This window comes from Haliaeetus albicilla, chromosome 26, assembly GCF_947461875.1.
Source record: "Haliaeetus albicilla chromosome 26, bHalAlb1.1, whole genome shotgun sequence".
Taxonomy (NCBI): domain Eukaryota; kingdom Metazoa; phylum Chordata; class Aves; order Accipitriformes; family Accipitridae; genus Haliaeetus; species Haliaeetus albicilla.
The window spans coordinates 12,506,559-12,526,467 of record NC_091508.1 but is presented as its reverse complement, the minus strand read 5'-3'; the positions used below and the strand labels follow the sequence as shown (position 1 = coordinate 12,526,467).

Sequence of the window (19,909 nt, the reverse complement as noted above, 5' to 3'; positions counted from 1 at the left end):
TAAGTCCTCTTTGAACCAGAACCAAGCTATGTCCAACTAAGTATTTCTGATTATCAGTTTAGTTTAAGAGCTCTTCAGCACAGGGACATTACGTAGCTGAAAAAGTCTTAGTCTTCTCCAAGCAACTAATCTCTGTCCTTCTCTCCTTTACCTCTGCATCACCCCATGGACCATCAACATGCTCCTAAACCCTGAGCCTGACACTGGGTACTTCCTGTTTTGCAGACCCTTACAGGGAATTTTTACACGTTTAATAAGGCAAAGACAGGGAGTCAACTTTAGCCTCTCTCCAGAAACATCCATAAGGAACCTTCACAGCATCTGCAAAGAGATTTATGGCATAGGTGTGACACGCTGAGAGCAGCCCTCTCCTCTTGTGAGAGCCCCAAGTACAATTTCTATTCCCAGCGAAGCACGGCACCGCTCCAACCTCTTCTTCTGATCTTTTCCTTGCTTAAATCTTACACAGCCCAACACGAACTGACTTGAACTGAGCCAACAGCTAAACCCATTATTGGCTAAAATCTGGGGTTTAACTCAGGAGTGACCTGAACTTATTGCTCCAGAGGGATGCTTTTAAAAGTCTACAGCTGATCACGAGAACCACCTACACATACACACCCACCCCTGTAGCCAGCTCTTGAAACCAAGACATCTTCTCTGGCACTGACAGAATAAGAATATCCACTGGAAAAACCTGACCAGTTTCCTCAATATTCCACCCCAAGGTCACTGAGCAAATAAGTTAATTTCATTTATTAATCAAAAAACAATGAAAGGTGATTTTCCTGGCCACCAGCATACAGGAAAATGGAGGAGAGGGGAAACACAAGGCCTTGTATTTATTGTCAGCCATTGATTTAGCTAATGCTGACCATGCCAGGAAGGAAAGATTTCTCATATGTATTGGAAGAGCACTTTTTAGGTGGTCATGCTCCTTTGTGAGGATCAGGCAACTTTCCAAATCCTCTAGCTCTCGCTACATGTTTGACATGTGCCACACATAGCAAGCACAACTTCTTTCTCAGCCTAAGCTGCCAGGCTTCCCCATGGCACAAAAGTGACCATACCATGCAGCCAGGAGTTCATGCAACGTACACTCTGCCCCATTCACCCTGCAGCCACTGGTATTACTGAACTCAGTCACAGAGGATCCCTTCCCTCCATCCCAATTCAGTCAGATCCTTCAGCACAGAGAAGATCCAAGATAGTTGAAGTTAAGCAAAGAGCCTAACCTTGGTGTCAAAAAGCATCTCCAGGTACCCAAACACCAGGTGCTGACCCTAGAGTTTGGGTTACCTATACAGAGACCTGGAGCTGCTCATCCTCCTGGTTCCAGCATTGAAGCCTTGCCCTGGCCAGAACGTCACACACACCTTGTTAGTAGTTCAGCAAAGAACAAAATGGAAGATCAGTTTTCCACCTCCACTAAGTTTCCCTGATGTTTTCAGCAAGCCCTGAGGAAGGCAATGGTCCCAGAGCACCCAAAACCTTTGGGGCAAGTTGTGAATCCAAGGATGCACAGGCAAATGCGATGCTGCTGCTCCTGGCACTCAGGATTAGATTACAATTAAAACTATGCTGATTTTCTAAATCCTCGTTCTTTTCAACAATCACAGCCAGGTTCTTATTATCTCAGATGAGCAGGCACTTTGCTATCAAAAGCTGGCCGCTTGGGAACTGGGACACAGCAGCAGAAGCAATATTTGAGGAACAGGAGCCTGAGAAATCCTGCACACTCCTCCTCATCTAATCATGAGGCAGCGCTTAACACCACACAGAGGACTTGGGTGTTTTGGGTTTGGAGTTTGTTTTTTTTGTTTTTTAAACTGGGAAGCATTAAGAAAATGAACATCAAAGCACTTCATAGTTGCAGTTTTGTTTGTTGTTTTGGTTTTGAATTCCTAGTATTCATACCCAGCTATAATAGCAGCTAGGTATACAATGTTTTCCACCTATAGAGGAAAACAAGCAGTCAAGCAGATGCCCACACTACGTGATTGCTAGGGCAGGATCAGACATTAGGAGCAGATCACAAGGTCCAGAGTCCTCTTCCCACCTGCAGTCTCCACAATTGCCTTTGCATGGTACAGCTGGTGCCCTCACAAGAGACAATACTTCCCTGCCACCAGCTCCCTTTGGGAGCCATAAAAAGCTAAAAATGCTGTCTGGACTCTGGACTAATGATCCTGCTTGGCTTTCATAAAGCTCTGGCCGTGATGAGAAAGCTTACCTCCCTTTCACTTAGGATGGCCACTTTTACTTTACAGCTGCCCAACTTCAGGGCCCACAAGGCAGAGAGATGCAAGAACCCTCAGATGGTGTCTAACACTCCCCTCTTTGTGAACAAAAAGCTTCGGAGAAGCATAAACAGGCACAAAACATGGAAAGCAGCACAAGATGGGAATCAGAAGAAATGCTTTTATTTCCTCTCTCTTTGGAGAAAAGGTATTTGTCTGTGCCTCAACTTTCTGGCTTCTTGTTGTGTGGTACCATCATTTTTCAGTTCACATACCAGATATTCAATACCTTGCAGTCACTTCTAATAAAGTAAGAGAGAAGCACGTCAATCTCATTATCTATTTGCCCTTGAGAAGTAATCTGACCTGAAACATTCAGTTTGCTGCAACCAGACCAGAGCTATGCTTCAAGGATAACTTCTGCCGGGGAAGGGCCGTCCTCACCTGCAGGTCCTCTGAGGGGCTGTGACCATCTGTAGTCTTCCTCTAGGCACAGCCCTGAGTCCTCCTCTGCTCAGGAAAGTCTCCTTCTAATTTAGCAGCCAGCCACACAATTACACACCCACCTGCTTAACTCAACCTGCCTCTACCCACCCCACCAAAATCAATGCACAAAAGCCACTATAAGTAACAAAAAAAGGCATAAGCCCTAATTAACACTCCAACAGGCTCAGCATGGCCTGGGACTCCCTTTGCTAGGTGAAACAAGCCCAGATGGAAAGCAAGCTCCAATCCCAAGGAACCTGCTGCCCCACTGGGCAAAACTGGCTGTAATAGTGCATAAAAGGAAACAGGGACATTTGCCATGGTGAGTTTAGAGCCCACAAATCCTTCCTCCCTGTCCAGCATCTTCTCCTTTGAAGGAAAGTGCTTCTTCAGCTCCCCAAGAGCCCAGATGGCCAAGGGACAGAAAAGAGAAGAACTTCAAACTATTTTTGACTGTTCAAACTGAGACCTCACATGCCCTCTTTCCTTCCAGTTACTCACCACTTATTTTCTCTGCCTCAAAAAAAAAAAAAAATTTGGTTACTTGCCTTCCTCCATTACTGCCCCCATACACCAGCCAGATCACCAGTTAACACCTTGCATTCAGGAATACAGGTAAATTCCCTTTGCCTTGTCAATTTTTTTATCTGATTTAATTTCAGAAGGTACCCTTAGCTCTTCGGAGCCAGCAAGTATCCATCCATCACTGGAGCATAAAAGAAATTGAAAACAAAGATCAGCTCCATTAAAATCTATAGAGGCTTTGCTCTTAGCATGACTCATGCACAATGCTCATAGCAGTCAGCCTTAGTCCATCACCACCCATACTCTATAACCATGCAAAGATGCTTACTCGTTCTCCTTGTGACAACTAACCAAGAGGAAGCTTGTCCCTGTTAAAGTATCCATTTTCCCAACTCCTGTTGCTGCTCAGCTTTGCTTTCTAGCACAGAAGTGCCAAAAGTTCCATGTTGGAAAAGCAGAGAGAAATCTGCATTTCCCTCCTCCTAGCCCCTTTATTCCTTAGGTGTCTAGATCTAAAGCTTATAAACAAAGTACTGAGCATACTGTCTAAAGTGATGCTGGCGAGGCATCCAAGGGTTTTTATTTCATTTTAATTTTGCTTTGCAAATTATTATGTTCTATGGTTATTTGCAGGTGGCAAGATTGAGGTGTTTGGGGAAGTACACAAGAGCCAGTCACATAAGGCTCCATAATTCAGACATCCTAGTCTAAGGGCTTTTGAATGCACGGGAACATGCCCTTAACCAGCCATCCACTTCTCAAATACTTTTGTGGTCACATCTCACCCCATACCCTGTCTAGGAGGTACATCCACCTCAAATTGAAAGATCGGAGGTTCATAGCCTGCTGCACAGACCAGGCTGGATGGCTCCTATGCCTCCCCCTTTGACAGCCATCACTGCAACCAAGGCTGCTGCTGCTCCTCATACACTGCACCAGGAATAGCATCTCAGACTGCCCACATACTAAGATGATCCTGGTAACTAGCAAAGCTAACATCAAGGATGAACAGGTCTTTATTATGCTACTAAATGAGTTACCTTCCAAATTATTAGCATCACCAGGAGCTAGGAGCACATTTCTCAGTCATCCAGACAATTAAGATAATTCTAGCTTTTGTAATTTGTTCCCGACAGCCTGAGACATCAGTAACAGCACAGAGACTTTGTGCACATCATTTGGCAGCTTGAGGCCTGGCACACTCTGTCTCTGCCAGTCCCACCCAGAGATCCAGGCAGCCGATCCAACTGGCTCAAGAAGCTACCAGGACTCTTCAAGAGTGTTTAATCCAGGCTGATTGAAAGCCAAAAAAATTAACTCTGCCCATAAAGGACGGAGCATGATCCTTTCAAGTGTTCCATTTATTTATACTAGCTTGTGGTCACTGCCTCCAAGAAGATATGCTAGAACTAGGAAAGGACCAGAGCAACAGCATAGGTCAGTGGTACACAGAAAAGCTCTCAAGTCAGGGGAGGCTGGGCAACATAAATCTCTGACTGGGGCAATGCTGGAGATTCATAAAACTATAAGCATGCAGAAAAAGGAATGATTATTCTCCAGATATTACTATACAAAATCTAGAAGACACCAAAGGAAATCTCAGGTAGCTAGTGATGAAAAAAAGGGATAATCAGCACCTTTTCTTGTGGTATACAATTAAACCATGAGACCCATTACCCAGGATACGATGAAGCCAAAAGTATAAACATGTTCCAAAACACAACCAAGGAGGACAGTCCTCTTGGACCACAGTTTAAAAGCCATCAGACCCATATTTTTTCTCAAAAATCCCTAGACATCTGAATTTTTGGAATCAAGAAGATAAGGATCATTTTATCCATACTTTGTTCTCCATTCTTCCCCTCAGCAGCCTTCCCATTACACCAGCTCCAGCTAGAGAGGTTGTCTGTAGTTTAACCCAGCACAGCAGTTCTTCAGGCTATTGTATTCAAAGTCCGGGACACCGGGAGAAATCTTCCCATGAGCTCCGACGGGAACAGGTCTGAACCCTCAAGGCCCTGAATCCAGGCTCATAGCTTCATCCACTGCCATCTGAGGGGCTTGTACGTAGGGAGGACTTTGTTCCCAAGACAACTGTGGATTTCTGCGGTTTCCACCCCAAGACAGGTTGCAGCAATAAAGTAAAAAGTCCCTTCACTCCTACCTTGGGAAAAGTGCATTAAGATCATATAGTCCCAGGCTAGTTGAGAAATTGCGGTTTTGTGTGATTTAGAGCTGCTAATGGGTGATGTCATCACTGGAACGAATGCAATCCCACAAAAATGTGAAAATAAAATGAGCAGGAGCTATAAAATATAAGTGTCTCTCTCCACAGTGGCAACAGGCACATCACAGCAGGGCAGCTTTCCTCGATACTCATCTACAACTGGAGGAGTTTACAAGAAATAACTTAAAAAATTACAAAGGAAACAAAACCCTTCAAGGAGCAGCAATCTATTATTTTTCCAGGCCTTTATTAACAGCAAACCAGCATGCTTCCTTGAAAGTAAATGAGAAAAAGGCATCACAGCATTGCTGTGGAAAGAAACTGAGGGAGTGTTTTCTGGAACAAACCAAGCCATTTTGGGCCACTATCTGTTAGACTCCAGTTTAGCTCAATAGGATATTGATCCTGGCTGTATATAACACAGCCCTAATTTATTTTCTGATTAACAAGTTCTACTGTCTGATTTTGACAAAATGTCCATCATCACATGCAAATAAAACAAATATGTATTTATCAGTAATGGCAGTGTGCAGGCATTAAGTAGCAAAAAGTGGATTTGGAAAAAACAGGTGGAAAGGGTTACTGCATGATCACTGTAATATTTACATAAGGGTAAGTTCAATAAATGCAGAGCCTTCCCCCACAGCCTCCTCCAAAACACACCCAGACACTGGCTGGCCTTCTTCCTACGGAAACAGCTAACAAGAGCAAAGCTGCTCTTTGCTTTTATGGGTTTTAGCTAAAAGCTGAAAGTGAGATCAGATTTTCTGACATTCACCATTTACCTTAATAAAAATGTGCACTCAACAGGATTAGCAAGTACACAACTCTGCATGTGGTATCATGAAATGCATTTTCTTGACCATTCGTGCTTACACAGAAAAAACAGAGAAATCAAAATCCCTCTATGATATTGAAGATCAATGTGAAACTGAGCTTAGGAACTGAATGCTGATCACTGCCTGGGAAACATGAATTAACATTTTCAAGTAGAAATCTTGCACATATGGCAAAAGAAAGCTTTTGATAGAGTAGTAAAATGATATTTCAAAACCTGATGTCCTACTTATCTATATTTATAAGAACACATTAAATACGAGTTTAGCGCTGTCCTTTTCTATTATTCTCTAATAAGTTACAGAACCTGCTTGATTATTTTTTGAAACACACAGATCGGAGAATACCTTCCACAGAAATGAAAATTAAGGTCCCACTTGTGTCACCACCTCACAGCCCCTCCCTGGAGAAACAGCCAGATTTGTCAGTAGTAAATGTTCTTCCTCAGCAACCTGCCTTTAAAGTCTCGATACAAAAATGCCAGGATGATGTCCACCTCCAAGAAATGGCCTTGCTCAGACTTCCCCTTGCTAGCCGAGCCAGGGTAGGCAACGGGCAGGTGAAAGGTTTTCTGGACAGTGAAGGAAGCCCAAGGAAGAGGAGCTCCTGCTTTCTAGCACAGACCCATGGCAACACAGGAGTGAGCTAAGAACATAATAAGAATCTAGGAAATTCAGAGCAAAACACAACAGGCTACAGAGAAAACACTAATTCAATCCCCTGTGTGAAGCTGCAGATCTTCCAGCAGTATTTCTCTACTGTAGGTCCCTCCACCTCATGAACTGGGTTTGGAAATACAGCCCCACGTTCAGGAAAGCATTTATCTAACCAAGCACATGAGTAACCCTGTTATTTTCAGTAGGGCCCCCCTAGACACCAAAAATTTGGCATGAGCACAGGCGCCTTGCTAAATGCAGCCCTTGAATTACAGGATTAGAGGTCTGTGGATTTCCTCAGTGGAGATGACTCTTGGACTTAATGTCAATCAGTTTACACTTTGCCTTCCCTGCATTGCCTGCCTGGTGGGAAGTCCATGTACAAGACAATTTCAATACAACCCAGCTAGTATCACCATTGGAAACCAGCAGCTTTGATGTTAACAGGATGGTACTTCAAAAGAATACGCATGTTTGCAGATGGCAACAGGATTCCTTATTACAGCTGTCTAATCAAGGCGATATTCCGCAATTATGCTCAGAGATCAAACAGCACTGCAAATAGCACTCACAATAAAACCAGCACCAGTAAGATGTTGGTGTCACACCTATAGCATCGTGCATTCAGTTGCGATTCCACAAGCATGGCACACACACACAATGTTTCAGCTACTGTTGCAAAACTTTGAATGTCTCAGTCACAGCTAGCCAGTTTAAAAAAAAAAAAAACAAAAACAAAACTATTTTGATTCTCGGCCTGTGTTTATGAAAAAAAAAACCCAAATCTAAAACACGCCTAAACAAATAACAATATGGCTGTAATTCAGAAAAGCTTTTATGTATAGCCTTAACTTTAAGTACAGAACCACTGAAGTCAGCTGAATTCGAACATGTACTTGAATACTTTGCTGAAGGATAAATTAAAGCACTTGCCAAAGTCCTTTCCAGAATCAGGGCCTTGATTTTTTTATTTATTTATTTTTTTACAAACACACAAAAGGGCATAGTGCTAACTAGGAATCAGAACATAACATCGGTGTGAATAATTGTAGCATCTGTGCTAATTCTCTTTTCAGCCTGGTACCCCCTATGCTTCCAAGTATGTAAATCTGATTCTCCTTGTGGCTCCACTGAAGTTTCTATTGATTAAATACACAGCCCCAGCAGCAGAAGAATCAAGCCCTGCATATTTATTTTCTTCCTCTCAATACATAAAGAATTCCCTTTGGCCTCTCAATTGCTATATCACATGGTGCACTGAATGCAAATAGAATTACAGTGATAATGTATCTAATGAATACATCTGTATATGTATGCAAGCATTTTCCTAACAGCATCCTACTCTATGCCACTAATCAGACCAAAGAATATATATGTTCATCACACACAGTAGCAGAGAAGGTGTGTGAAATGAGTGCATATTAATAACAAGAGCCAGACTGCAGTTTTCAGAGGGAAAAACTAACTGAAATACTTCCAAGATGAAAGCTGCAAGATCAGGACCTCAAGCAGACCTTTGGAACATTTCCTTTGGAGCTTTAAAGCACCATTTGTAGGCTGTAAGTGTTACTTAATGTTTGTATTTTCATTATTCACTAGCATTACACTACATTTATATAAATAGATATAGAAACTGTTGCAACGTGTAACATAAAAACATTGTAAGCGTTTCCAAGAAAGAAATTAGTGATATCATTTCAAACCAGGGTACAAAATGCACAGGTAACATTTTCAGCTCTGTCCTCTGTAAGACATGCACCCTCTTTGAATTATTTTTTAGGGAAGTTATTTTATAGCAGACCAAATTCATTCCTACAGAAACTTCATTGGTTTCTGAGTTGCAAGAGCTTAAAAATGGGGTGCATTTAATTTGTTAGCTCACTCCATGTTGACTTTTAAAGTTATCCTGTAATGTCAGAAGATAGATAGATTTAAATCAGGTTTAAGTACCTAGTGGCAATTAGAACCTGCAGAGTCTGAGAAATGTCAGTAAACATCTGGATAAGACACATGCCAGCATATATACAAATAAATACCCTCAAAACCTCTTTTTAGTTGGTTCAAACAGTGCTTTGGAAGTGACTCATTCAGCACAACAGCCATTATTTAAAGACAGTAAGGTCAGAAATGCAGGGTTTTAGTACTATTTCACTAAAAATCACTCCCACCCCAATCCACAGTTAAAAAACAACACAAATCAAAGCAGGAGTTCCCCTTAAACTTAGGGTCAGAGGACGTCACTTACCCTGTGAGGACCACGACAAAATCCATCACGTTCCAACCGTTGCGGAGGTAAGAGCCTTTATGAAAAACAAACCCTAGAGCGATGATTTTTATACCAGCTTCAAAACAAAATATTCCAATAAAGTACGGCTCAGTGTCATCCTGAAAAAGAATAAAAATCAAAGGTGTCAGGGAGATACCTATGCTTATGCACTGATAGTAAGAGTCATACAAACTACAGGCACCAACTTCATGCCTTTTTCAGCTCTCTGAGCAGAGTTGAAACCAAAAGGTTTAAGTTTACTGGAACTAAGCATAGAGAAGAATTTCATTATTATTTCTCTGAAGGCAAATTTTTTTCACATTGGAAATTCTGTTTACCTTTATTCTGATCATTTCACCCCATGCTTTCTACCTTTACTCAATATTCTGGAGGGAATCTTAAATACTGAAGTTTTGCTCTAAGGGTATATTTAAACTTGAGATCACATATTTCTGTAATTATTGACATGGAAGAAAACACGTGCTTTACAATTCATCCAGGAAACTGAAACAAGATGATATCTTGGGGAGTAACAGTCAGCACAGCAAGCTTGCAGACACTGGCAGGAAATTATTTATTTATCATTTATTCCATCAGTTCTTCCTTCATACTTTCTCCTCCATCTTCTCAATTTCCACAGCTGCAGACTCATTTGTTTTTCTTTCACTGTGTATCGGATTCAGGGAGAAATCCCCACTCCCTTCCATTAACAGCAGAAGCAGTAAGGTTTGTGCCTCAGGCCCAGGGTGCAGACTAAAGCATACCATGGGATCACAGCTTCCTGTCCTAGCTCAGAAGAGAGAAAAATCAAGCTTAGTCTCCACAGTTTTACTAAACCTTTTTTCATCTATGGCACCAGATCCCTCAGTATTATACTTTATTGATAAGAGTTTCAACACAAATTCAATGCCAAATGGAAGCATTCGCATTTGGAAGAAAGATGTGGGCAAGTAACGGGCATCAATTTCAAGAACATGTTAATTAGCTTTGGCACCTGTAACCAATTTTCAAATGTGCCTTAGAACCCTGATTTCAGCTGAAGTCAATGGAGGCAAAGCAGCCCCACCCAAAAGGGAAATAAACTCGCAAATTAAGAGATTAGAAATGTTTGTTCCAGTGGCTTTAGCATTTCTGACCATCAGAGCCAAAGAGATGAGCTGCTGTTCGATGCACAGTTGTTTACATTTTGCAATTCTACTAGTGACAAAAGGTGATTTTAGTTCTCTTATACAGAAAGAACATGAATGTCAAGTCTTGTGGCCACAGAACAAGAAGCAGCAGTTTTGATACAAGAATTTTACAGGCATGGCAACTCTTGCTCAACTCTGACCCAGTACTGGCACACAGACCCATGCTTTAGGCATAGTACTTGTTACGGAAAGACAGGTTTTTCCCACCTAGAAGACCAGTATAACAGCATACCCCTCCCAAAGAGGCTTACATGCTTAGCACATCACTGTATACCCAACTCAGCAAGTCAGTCACAAAGCACCAATCACTGAAGATGCTTCCAAGCTACTGGAAACTACTACTTCTGGACAGGCTTTTTCATCAGTGGCTGAATTAAAGTTTTGTTTCCTACAAAGGAACACCCCGCATCCCTACACAGCTCAGTGATCCAAGCTCCTCCGTATACTTCATCCTTCACCCTATGTCATGTCTACTCCCCTCTACCTTTCCTAACCTCACAGCCCCAGCAACTCCATCTCCCATTCCTCTACAGCCAGGCAAGATGACCAGTCACAAGCAGATCACACACACACACACGCTAACTGGCCAGACAGCAAAACAGAGCAGGTGACCGTTGAGCTCACACTGTAGGCCCTTGGCTGAAATGGAGGAGAAAAAAAGCAAACCCAAAACTAGCTTCTCCTTGAAAATGCTGTTTCCACAAACAGCAGCACCTCCAAGCCTTCTGGCCCTTCACAGAGCCTCACTGACACTGCTCAAAGGATACAGAAGCTATCACCAACAGACTGAGAAGCTCCAGCTGCCCATCTCAGTGCTATTTACCCACAGAGAAGCAGGAACAAGGCAAGGCCATCAGACCTTTTATGACCTTCAACAGAAATCCTACAGTAAGATTCTCCTTCCAGCAGTTTCTCCACAGCAAGAGCTAGAGGCATCCCAGGACTCCAACCCAGTACAGAAAATAGGGAAGAAGGAAGACAGGGCCAGAAATCATCACATGTGATTTCAGGAGAAGTTACCTTACTGCTCCCCTGCTTTCCCTTATGCACACAGGAGCACCCTAACAGCTTCATCTGCCTGCTCTTCAACCCCACAACACCTTCTAGTTCAACAAGTATACAAAATCTTTGCAAGCAAAGACCTTCTAGCCCATCCTATATTTTCATCCCACAACTACTAGCATGCCTCTAAAAATAGCTCTTCTAACACACACAAAGAATACACCTTTACCCATATACACTCCCCCTCATTATTCCCTCACTTCCTGGAAGCCTTATAACTACTCTGCTACCAGCTGTTTGCTCAATCTAGGTCAGGTGCCTTGTGATTAAGGTACAGCTCCCAGCTTTAAAGACCCAGACATCAGGTACTCAAGGGCTTGATAGAATATGCTCTTCCCAAAGCTAGGACTACACAGAGCTCTTAGGAATTGGGTCAAAGAAGTTCTTGTCAGCTTCTAGGGAAGCAGGAAGACTCACAGATGGGCTTGGGTATTTATTACAAAGAAAAACTGTGATCTGTAGGGTTGGCAGGGAGTAGCTGGGGAAATAACAGGGGATAGAAAGAGGGTCTTTTCTAAAGCCTGTCTAAATTTACACTGATTTAGCCTAAGAATCAGGGCAGTAACAACGGGATGAAAAATAAAATTTATGCCCCATTAGGTAGTGGGACCTGCTGCTGAAAAAAAGGATTCACATGACTGTGTGTAATGGAAGGAGCTGGAGGGCAAGGACATGAGTGACATGCCCTGTGCAGTGTTGAAATGGCACTGCTGTTGACTCAGAAATCCTGCTGCTGGGGCATCCTGCAGCCCCCTTCAGACAGAAGGCTGTGTTGCTGCTTGGGTTCAAGAGTGGGAAAGCAGGTGATAACGAGTATCAGTGTGTGTGCTTGGAAGGAGGGTGGAGAATTTGGGCAGCAGCCAGAGCTGTGCCAGGAGGTTGTTTGCTGTGGACACAGCAAAGCTTGAGACTGGGCCAAACACGCATTTAATCAATATGTTTCAGATCAGAAACAACTTCTGTGTCTGGAAAGTCATTACTATTCCTAGTCCATGTCCTAGTGGCTTTCCTTGGCCTTTGGATGTGACAGCCTTAATAGGTTTGGGTGTGTAAGGCTTTGTTCATGCAAAGGTTAATATGAACAGCTCGCATATGACTGCACGAAGTGCCTGTGGATAGGATAAAGAATTAAATCCATTAGTAAAGTGCAAGAGCTGTCATGCTGAATAGCTGAGGAAAGTTATATTCTGCCCTCACATCAAAAACATGCAGGGGAGCCACACACTCAGAGCCCTACAGTGACATGCAGACGAACATCCTACAGACCCACTGGTGTCCTCAAACAGGGTGTGCCCCAGAACAGGGCAGAAAATAGATTTCCTGTCCTGCAAGTTCTGATATTGTCACGGTCAGGCTGGGACAAACCTATGGTCTACTGAAGCTTCTCATGAAGAACTGAGAAATTAGGAAGGAGACAGGGAGAGAACAAGTGTGCCTCAGTCTGGACAGCCAAGAACATCACAAGCAGGGCATCTACCTGCAAGGCCATTCAGGGCTCAGATGTGAAGTTCACATTCCTACATTTGGAGCTCTCAACACCAGGCTCTGGGCCACTCAGTACAACTCCCCCAGCATCTTTTCAGTTGGCATCACTCCAGTGTGTACAAACAATGCAATATTTATTGGGACAGAGAGAGACGGACTCTACAACCTATTGGCTAAGGTACTCAGCTGAGATGGACAGTAGCAAGTTTTTAGCATCTCTGTTCCAGTGGATAATTACTGATGTGAAATAAACACTTCCAGCAGCCAAAGCATGAGAGACTCCCAGCTCAGAGCAGGCAAGAACCTAGGGTGTAGGTCATTCTGCTGCTAGTGGAAGAAGGAGCTTATTTCTCTTGTCTAAAGAGCAAGGACTTGAAGCCAATGCTCCGGTTCACCACTAAATGCTTTGACCACCAAACTGGTGTTTTTTCAGAGCCCTGGTTTTGATCAGAATTTCTATCCTAGAGTCAAGTAATGTTTTTCTGTGCTACAAACTACATGCAGAAAATTGGCAGAGAAAGATTATTCATAACTCAGCCATTCCAATTCTTGAAACATTGCATATACTGACACATCACTTGCTCTTCCCATGTGCTTAATTAACCCTGCTTGACAAGTAACACGAGCACAGAAAACAGCCAAGTGAGATTGCACTGCAGGATCATATCTTGGGTCTCTGGGGAGACACATAGAAGAAAATTTTGATTAGAAGAGAAAAATCATGAAAATACTTGTATGGACTCCTCCCTCTTTTTCTCAGCTTTAACGAACAGACAATCTTAACATTTTTGTCTTTGTATCTGTGGCACAAAGTATCCGGGCAGCTTTGGTTTTCCTTCAACAGGTCTGCCTACAGTTCCTGGTCATAAAAGGCTTGTGATGTGTATCTCATACCCTTAAGATCTGATTCACTCTTCAGTGATGAGCCCTCACTCCAATTTGGAGACTTTAATAAACTCAGGAGAAGGAAAGGTATATCCATAAATCATTAACCAAAAAAGGGAAATTCCATTCCTGCCAAACACAGCAATAAAGCACCTGTTGTTCTGCACGGACTTATAATTTGGCTCAACAAGCCTGTAAATGTATGGGAATGTTTGCCTGCTGTGGTTTAGCACAGATTTGTAACATTTTCAATGGAACAACTTACAGTTTGTGGAAGTGGCAGGACCATTCTAAAGAGGTTTCACTTGGAAAACCAGAAGACAGTTTTTCTTATTCACAATGCTTAATCTTTCCAGCATATGTTGGAAATAGAAAATATTTCATGGCTTGTAAATATTCTTAGTGTTATTCTATGATAAACCCCTTTATATTTCAGTATTACAAATGTGCTGCAGTTAAAATTACTTCCGAATGTCTGGATCAAAGACAATGCTGCACAATGGTGTTTGGGACAAAAATCAGGGGTTAATTCTTCCTTCATCACCAAGGCAGAGCCAACAAGGTGGAGACTGTGCACTTAACTCATACCATTATCTTACAATATTCAGTGGTAATGCCAGTGCCCCCCTTGGGAATGATTTGGGCAGGAACTGAAGTTGTGTGTGCGGTACTGGGTCCTGTAAAATGAAATTAATACAATGGGGAAAAGGACCAATAAAAAGCCTCTAGGATCCCCTTACAAATCTAGGGATATAGAAGAACATGGAAACTGTGTGCTAACCATACCTACCAAGCCAGAACATCCACAAAACTACTTTTCCCCTTCACTAGTCCATATGTTCTTAACTACGGAAGGTAATTCCTCAGCTGGATCATTACCCTGGGTCTAAACCTGTGCTATGCTCACAAACCCAGGCTTGCCTTGCTAGCCAATCCCAAAACATACAAAGACATGTTTAATGACAGAAAGATCAACATACATGCATGTTCTTAAATTTTTCCCTCACCTCTTCCTAAGTAGAAATAATTCAAACGGAAAGGCACTAAGCGAACACAATGTAGGTGGATCCATTTCCAAACAGGCAATATCAGCTAGCTGACCCTGAAACTCTTTCTAGATCTGTCACTTACACACTTTTTCCTGTTTCTGAAGAATAAGACTGAGAGTTGCCCACTGGTATGGACCACCTTTGAAACTGTAACAACCAGCATTCAGAGGCTCTAGCTTTTGGCAGCAAGCCTAATATTATCTTTGTTTGCATAATTTAATGTCTATATGTAAAACACATATGGATCCATATTTATTCATCCTTTGAACATGCACCGGGATTAATGCATGAAAGGCATGAAAGATGTTCCAGATCATTAACAGCAGGAGAAAAATCAAACCAAATATTACCCATTTTTCCTACAGTGATGATAAACGGAAGAATGATTTTAAAGCTATTCTTATATTTTCTTTTGAAATAAGGTAATTGGGCTCATTACCATAAAGCCTGCAGGTAAATTATTTTCCTCTGTAAGTCAGTTTCTTTTTTTGGAAGGGAAGTGTAATCATCTAAACCCAAAGTTTCCTTTGTAGGGTCCTTGATATATGCTGTAGCAGGAAGATAGCTGAAAGACATATGAACCTAAAAGGTTACTCTGTTCTACCACTTCCTGAGAAAATATCACAGAAGTTCATTTGATTCTACAGATAATTCTGAGCATTTGGCAGTCCCTTCCTGTCTTGGTTTATAGACAACCTAAGTTTGCTGCTCTTCTGATCATAATGTAAGGGCCATCTCTTCTCCTGCAATTGGGCAGGGCTGGCTAGAGTGATGAAGCATTCTTGTGAAGATGGGATTGGGAGGTTAGAGTTATACTTGTTGTCACTGACTTATTTTTTTCTGATTATCAGGTCAATGCCCATTTGTTTACATGTGGATCTTTAAAATAGATACAAGCACTCACAACACTGAGTGGCTGACTGCTTTTTGCATTAGACTGAATACAAAAAATGTAAATAAGTGTATACAACTCACCAATCTCTCTGACATAGGTGTCTTGTCTCCATCCGGCAAATGTTGTTCCAGGGCCAGCACAATACAATTGGCTATGATTGTAGCTAAAATCATGTATTCAAATGGCGTGGGGACCAGAAGTTAAAGAAAACACTAGACCACACAAGGAGAACCTTATCCAAATCCCATTTCTACTTAAGCGGTTACATTAGTTGAGCATTCTAAGATGTCTCATCTTTTTTAAAGCTGTTTAGTCTCTTTGACTTCCTCAGTTCTTTCTGGGGTGTCTTTGGAAGAAAAGTAGGAAATTGGCTCTCTTCTTTGAGAGAGTTAGTGACTTAGAATCTGAGCTGCTCAAGGAATTTGGGAGCAAGAAAGCAAAAGGTCCAAAGGGAACAAAAAGCAATTAATAATTATTGTTTTTAAATGAGATTGATAAGCTGAACTGCCCCAAAATAGATTATACAGCTGAATGACATCTGCTGAACTGTTCTTCAGAAATTCCCTGTCATTTAACTTGAGCGCATAGTGTAAATAAGCGATGGGCTAGAAAAGTTCTATTTAGAGTGTCTACGCAGATCCAAAACATGAACCACTGCTAGATTGCAATGCCTACTCCCGGTGAGACTAAAATCGCCAGCGCCCTACCGGGAAGTACGAGGGAAGAGATCTCACGGGAAAGAAGGCAAACCCGACACTAGGTACCCCCTTGCCTTTCCCCGTCGTCTCTATCCCAGAGCCGTGCCGAGCCCTGCACTCCCAGGGCGGAGCCGCGCCGCGGGCGGCGGCGGGGCCCCAGGGCGGCGGAGAGCTCCGCTCAGCACCGCGGACAGCTCCGCCCGTTCAGCACCGCGGGCGGCTCCGCTCGTTCAGCACCGCGGGCGGCTCCGCTCGTTCAGCACCGCGGGCGGCTCCGCTCGTTCAGCACCGCGGGCGGCTCCGCTCGTTCAGCACCGCGGACGGCTCCGCTCGTTCAGCACCGCGGACAGCGTCCTGCCCCGCCCGCCCGGCCGGCAGCTCGCCCCGCAGCTCCGGCGTGGGGAAGGGCTGGTGGCTCTGCTGAACCCGCTGACTCCGCAGAGCTGTGGGTCCCCTCCCCACACTTCACGAGAAAGACGCAGGCGAGTCGCCCAAGAGACCGGAGAGGGCTAGACTGCGTCTAGCCTTGCAGGAAATGCGATGCTCTGCCTGCCACCGGAGCTTTGGAGCTCGTTTATTCAGACTTGAATGCAGGGAAGGAGAAATGGGTGAGGAAGGACAGCAATCCCTGTGATTTTGTAACAGGGACAGAAAGATCAATATGGGTGTGTGTTCAGGGGCATGGGAAGTGCATTCACTCTACTGGTGTATTTTTTTCCTGCTAGCCCCTCAGGAAGTGAAAACTGGGGAAGCCTGAAGGAGAGCTGGCCTCTGTGGCAATTGAAAGTGTTGCTAGGAGGCTGGGAGGAGGCCTTGCTGCTGTTAGCTGAGGATTAATAGGTGTGTGATATCAAATGAAAAGAAAACAACCAGCTCCCGTGAGGTCACCAGTGTAATGCACTCCTGTACACACACGCACATGCGCGCGCACACACACACACTATATCTACTCCCTGGTAACCTCAAATAGTCTGCTTCCCTTTTCTTATGGCTTACAACCCCACTGTGAACATCACTAGAAGCAAAGCCCCCTTCTGAGGAAGATCTCTGCAGCTCACTTGGCCCGGGAGCTGGTTCTGAGACAGAAGGCATCTGCCCCTTTCCCAGTGCAGCAGATGATCCTTCTCTCCACTTACTGCCTCCCTCTGCCACAGAGCTTTTCTTTTTTCTTTTTCTTTTTTTTTTTTTTTTTTTTTTTAGTACAGCCTAAGCTTAGGCTAAGCATCTAATCAAAGTGACAAGATTCATGTTGATTCTAATGGATTCAGGAGGTGATGTACTAAAAACCTAGCTGCAATGATTGTATTAATGGGATTCACAAGGTACCTTGGCTATCAACGTCCCTACTATGAATGCAGCTTTAATGCTAAGGTGTCACCATTTTTTATCCCACGTTTCTCCTTCTGTTCAGAGTGAGAAAGAAGAGTTGAAAGGCTCTAAGATGGAAATAAGACTCATTAGCATGACTCTCACAGAACCCTTTGCATTTGCCTTAAATTGTAGGTAATGTAAATCTGTGCAACTGTATATCTCACAGCTTAAACACACACTGAAATGCACGTATGTCTTTTACACACATCCCTGGCATAGTCAAGAGCACACTCCATCATTCCCACAGAAGCAATTTCCTATGATACCCAGCTACACAGCCGTACATTATGTCGGACACACGGATCCATGTCACACACCCATTACACACACTGGATCACACACGCACATCTACATTAGCACCAGACACTCATCCCTAGCTGCCTCAGGGATCTCTTCCCCCCAGTCTCCCTCTCCCCCTCCCCACCATGCCCACACACCCTCCCTGAAAGGATATGGCCATTCTGTTATTCTCTTGGCGTATTTCCGTATAACATTATCTTCACTGAAGATGAAGAGGGATCTGTTGACTGTGAAGCAGTTCTGTTTGACAGGGATGGGGTTGTAGAGAGCCATAGTCCTGGCCCTCTGAGCCATCGACTGCTTATACATCCTTTGGCCGGCTTGGGGGCCACCTTGCCGGCTGCTCCCTCTTCCAGCCCCGGCCGGCCCTCCACCTCCATAGCGGGTTGGCAGATCATCCCCAAACCGAGCCATTCTCTCAGTGCACGGAGCCGGGCGCTACAATCCAAACTGGCAGCCGAGGCGAGAGGAAGACGCATCACAGCGCGCAGCACTTCTCCCTCCGGCGGCTTCAGTTGCGGGATCGGAATCGATCGCGGTAAAATATATAGGTATATTTAAAAAAAAAAAAGTGTATATATATATATATCCCTCTCCCTTCCTCCACCCCTTCCTATTCCCCGCCGCTGTGGCTGCCCGGGGGAGGAGGAAGGCTCCGGGGCTCCGCTCACCTCCCCGCACAGGTGCCGTCTCTCCGGCCCGACCTCATGGCCGGGGCGGGCGGGGTGGCCGGCAGGGCGGGCGCGGCCCCTTCCGCGCTGACCGGGGGGGGCTCCGGGCCGGGAAGGGGCTGCGCTGCTGCCGTGCCCGCCGCGGGAGAGCTCCGCCGTGCCCAGCCCAGCCCGGCTCCGGCTCCGGCTCCGGCCCGGCCCGGCCCCGCCGCATGTGATGCCCGGAGCCAATCGGCCGCCGCGGCTCCGCCCGCTCCAGTCACCGGCACCGGGAGGCGGGCAGGGATGGAGGGATGGAGGGAGGGAGGGATGGAAGGAGGGAGGATGAAGCCGGCCCAGCCCGGCCCGGCCGCCGCCGCCCACCCCGATAAATACGGCGGAGCCGCGGCCACTCCCCGGGGCCGCGGGGAAGGAGGGATCGAGCCCCACCACCACCCCCACCCCCCCTCCGCGCGGGGCTCCGCGGGCGCGCAAAGCTCCGGCCGGGGGTGCCGCCGTCTGGGGGCGGGGGGGGAACGGGGGGAACGGGCCCCCGCGCCTGCGCGCCGCTGCCCAGATGTGCATTGCCCAGCTGCTGCACCCACGGGTGCCCCCAGCCGCGGCGGGGGGCTCCGGGGGCATCGGAGCGCCCGTCCCCCCTGTCTGTGCCATCAGAAGCCCCGGGGAAGGCTGGGGGCAACGGGGGGCGGGGGGTGCAGTGTGAAATGGGGGCGCAAGGAGGGGGGACTGGGGGCGCGGGGCAACGGGGGTGCTCATTCAGATCCAGCCCCTGGGACCACGGGGCCGGCGGGCACCGCCGTGGAAGGGACAGATGTGCGGCGGGGGGGGGCGATGTAACCCCCGCAGCAGCACACACAGCTAAGGTGGTGCAGGGATGTGTGCGCACAGGCCGGCTTGAAACAGAGCTGTGCCCTTCTGGACAACTTACTTTGTTTCTCCTTGGTTTGAATGACTCCTGCAGAGCGCTGGATACCTTTAATCCTGTATTTATGGACGAAATCCTTTAATCCTGTTTATTCCAACACCCTCTGTTGCTCCCTTCCACCGCAAGTCAGAAAGCTAACTC

The 19,909-nt window shown here is 45.2% G+C and overlaps 1 protein-coding gene across 11 annotated transcripts in view; it reads right to left on the bottom strand.

Moving 5' to 3' along the window:
- The window catches only part of CACNA1B (calcium voltage-gated channel subunit alpha1 B), a 310,731-nt gene extending 291,474 nt beyond the window's left edge, over positions 1 to 19,257 (bottom strand). For 10 of the 11 annotated variants that reach the window (XM_069771700.1, XM_069771699.1, XM_069771702.1 and 7 more), the window contains exons 1-2: positions 15,884 to 15,982; positions 9,217 to 9,356 (exon numbers count right to left, since the gene is read on the bottom strand). In XM_069771700.1, coding sequence (XP_069627801.1) covers positions 9,217 to 9,356; positions 15,884 to 15,976 — 233 coding nt within the window. In that variant the 5' untranslated portion in view covers positions 15,977 to 15,982. Of the gene's footprint in view, positions 1 to 9,216; positions 9,357 to 15,883; positions 15,990 to 18,326 lie in introns of those variants that run through there. The other variant, XM_069771710.1, reaches the window with a different exon arrangement.
- Between the last annotated feature and the right edge of the window lie 652 nt (positions 19,258 to 19,909).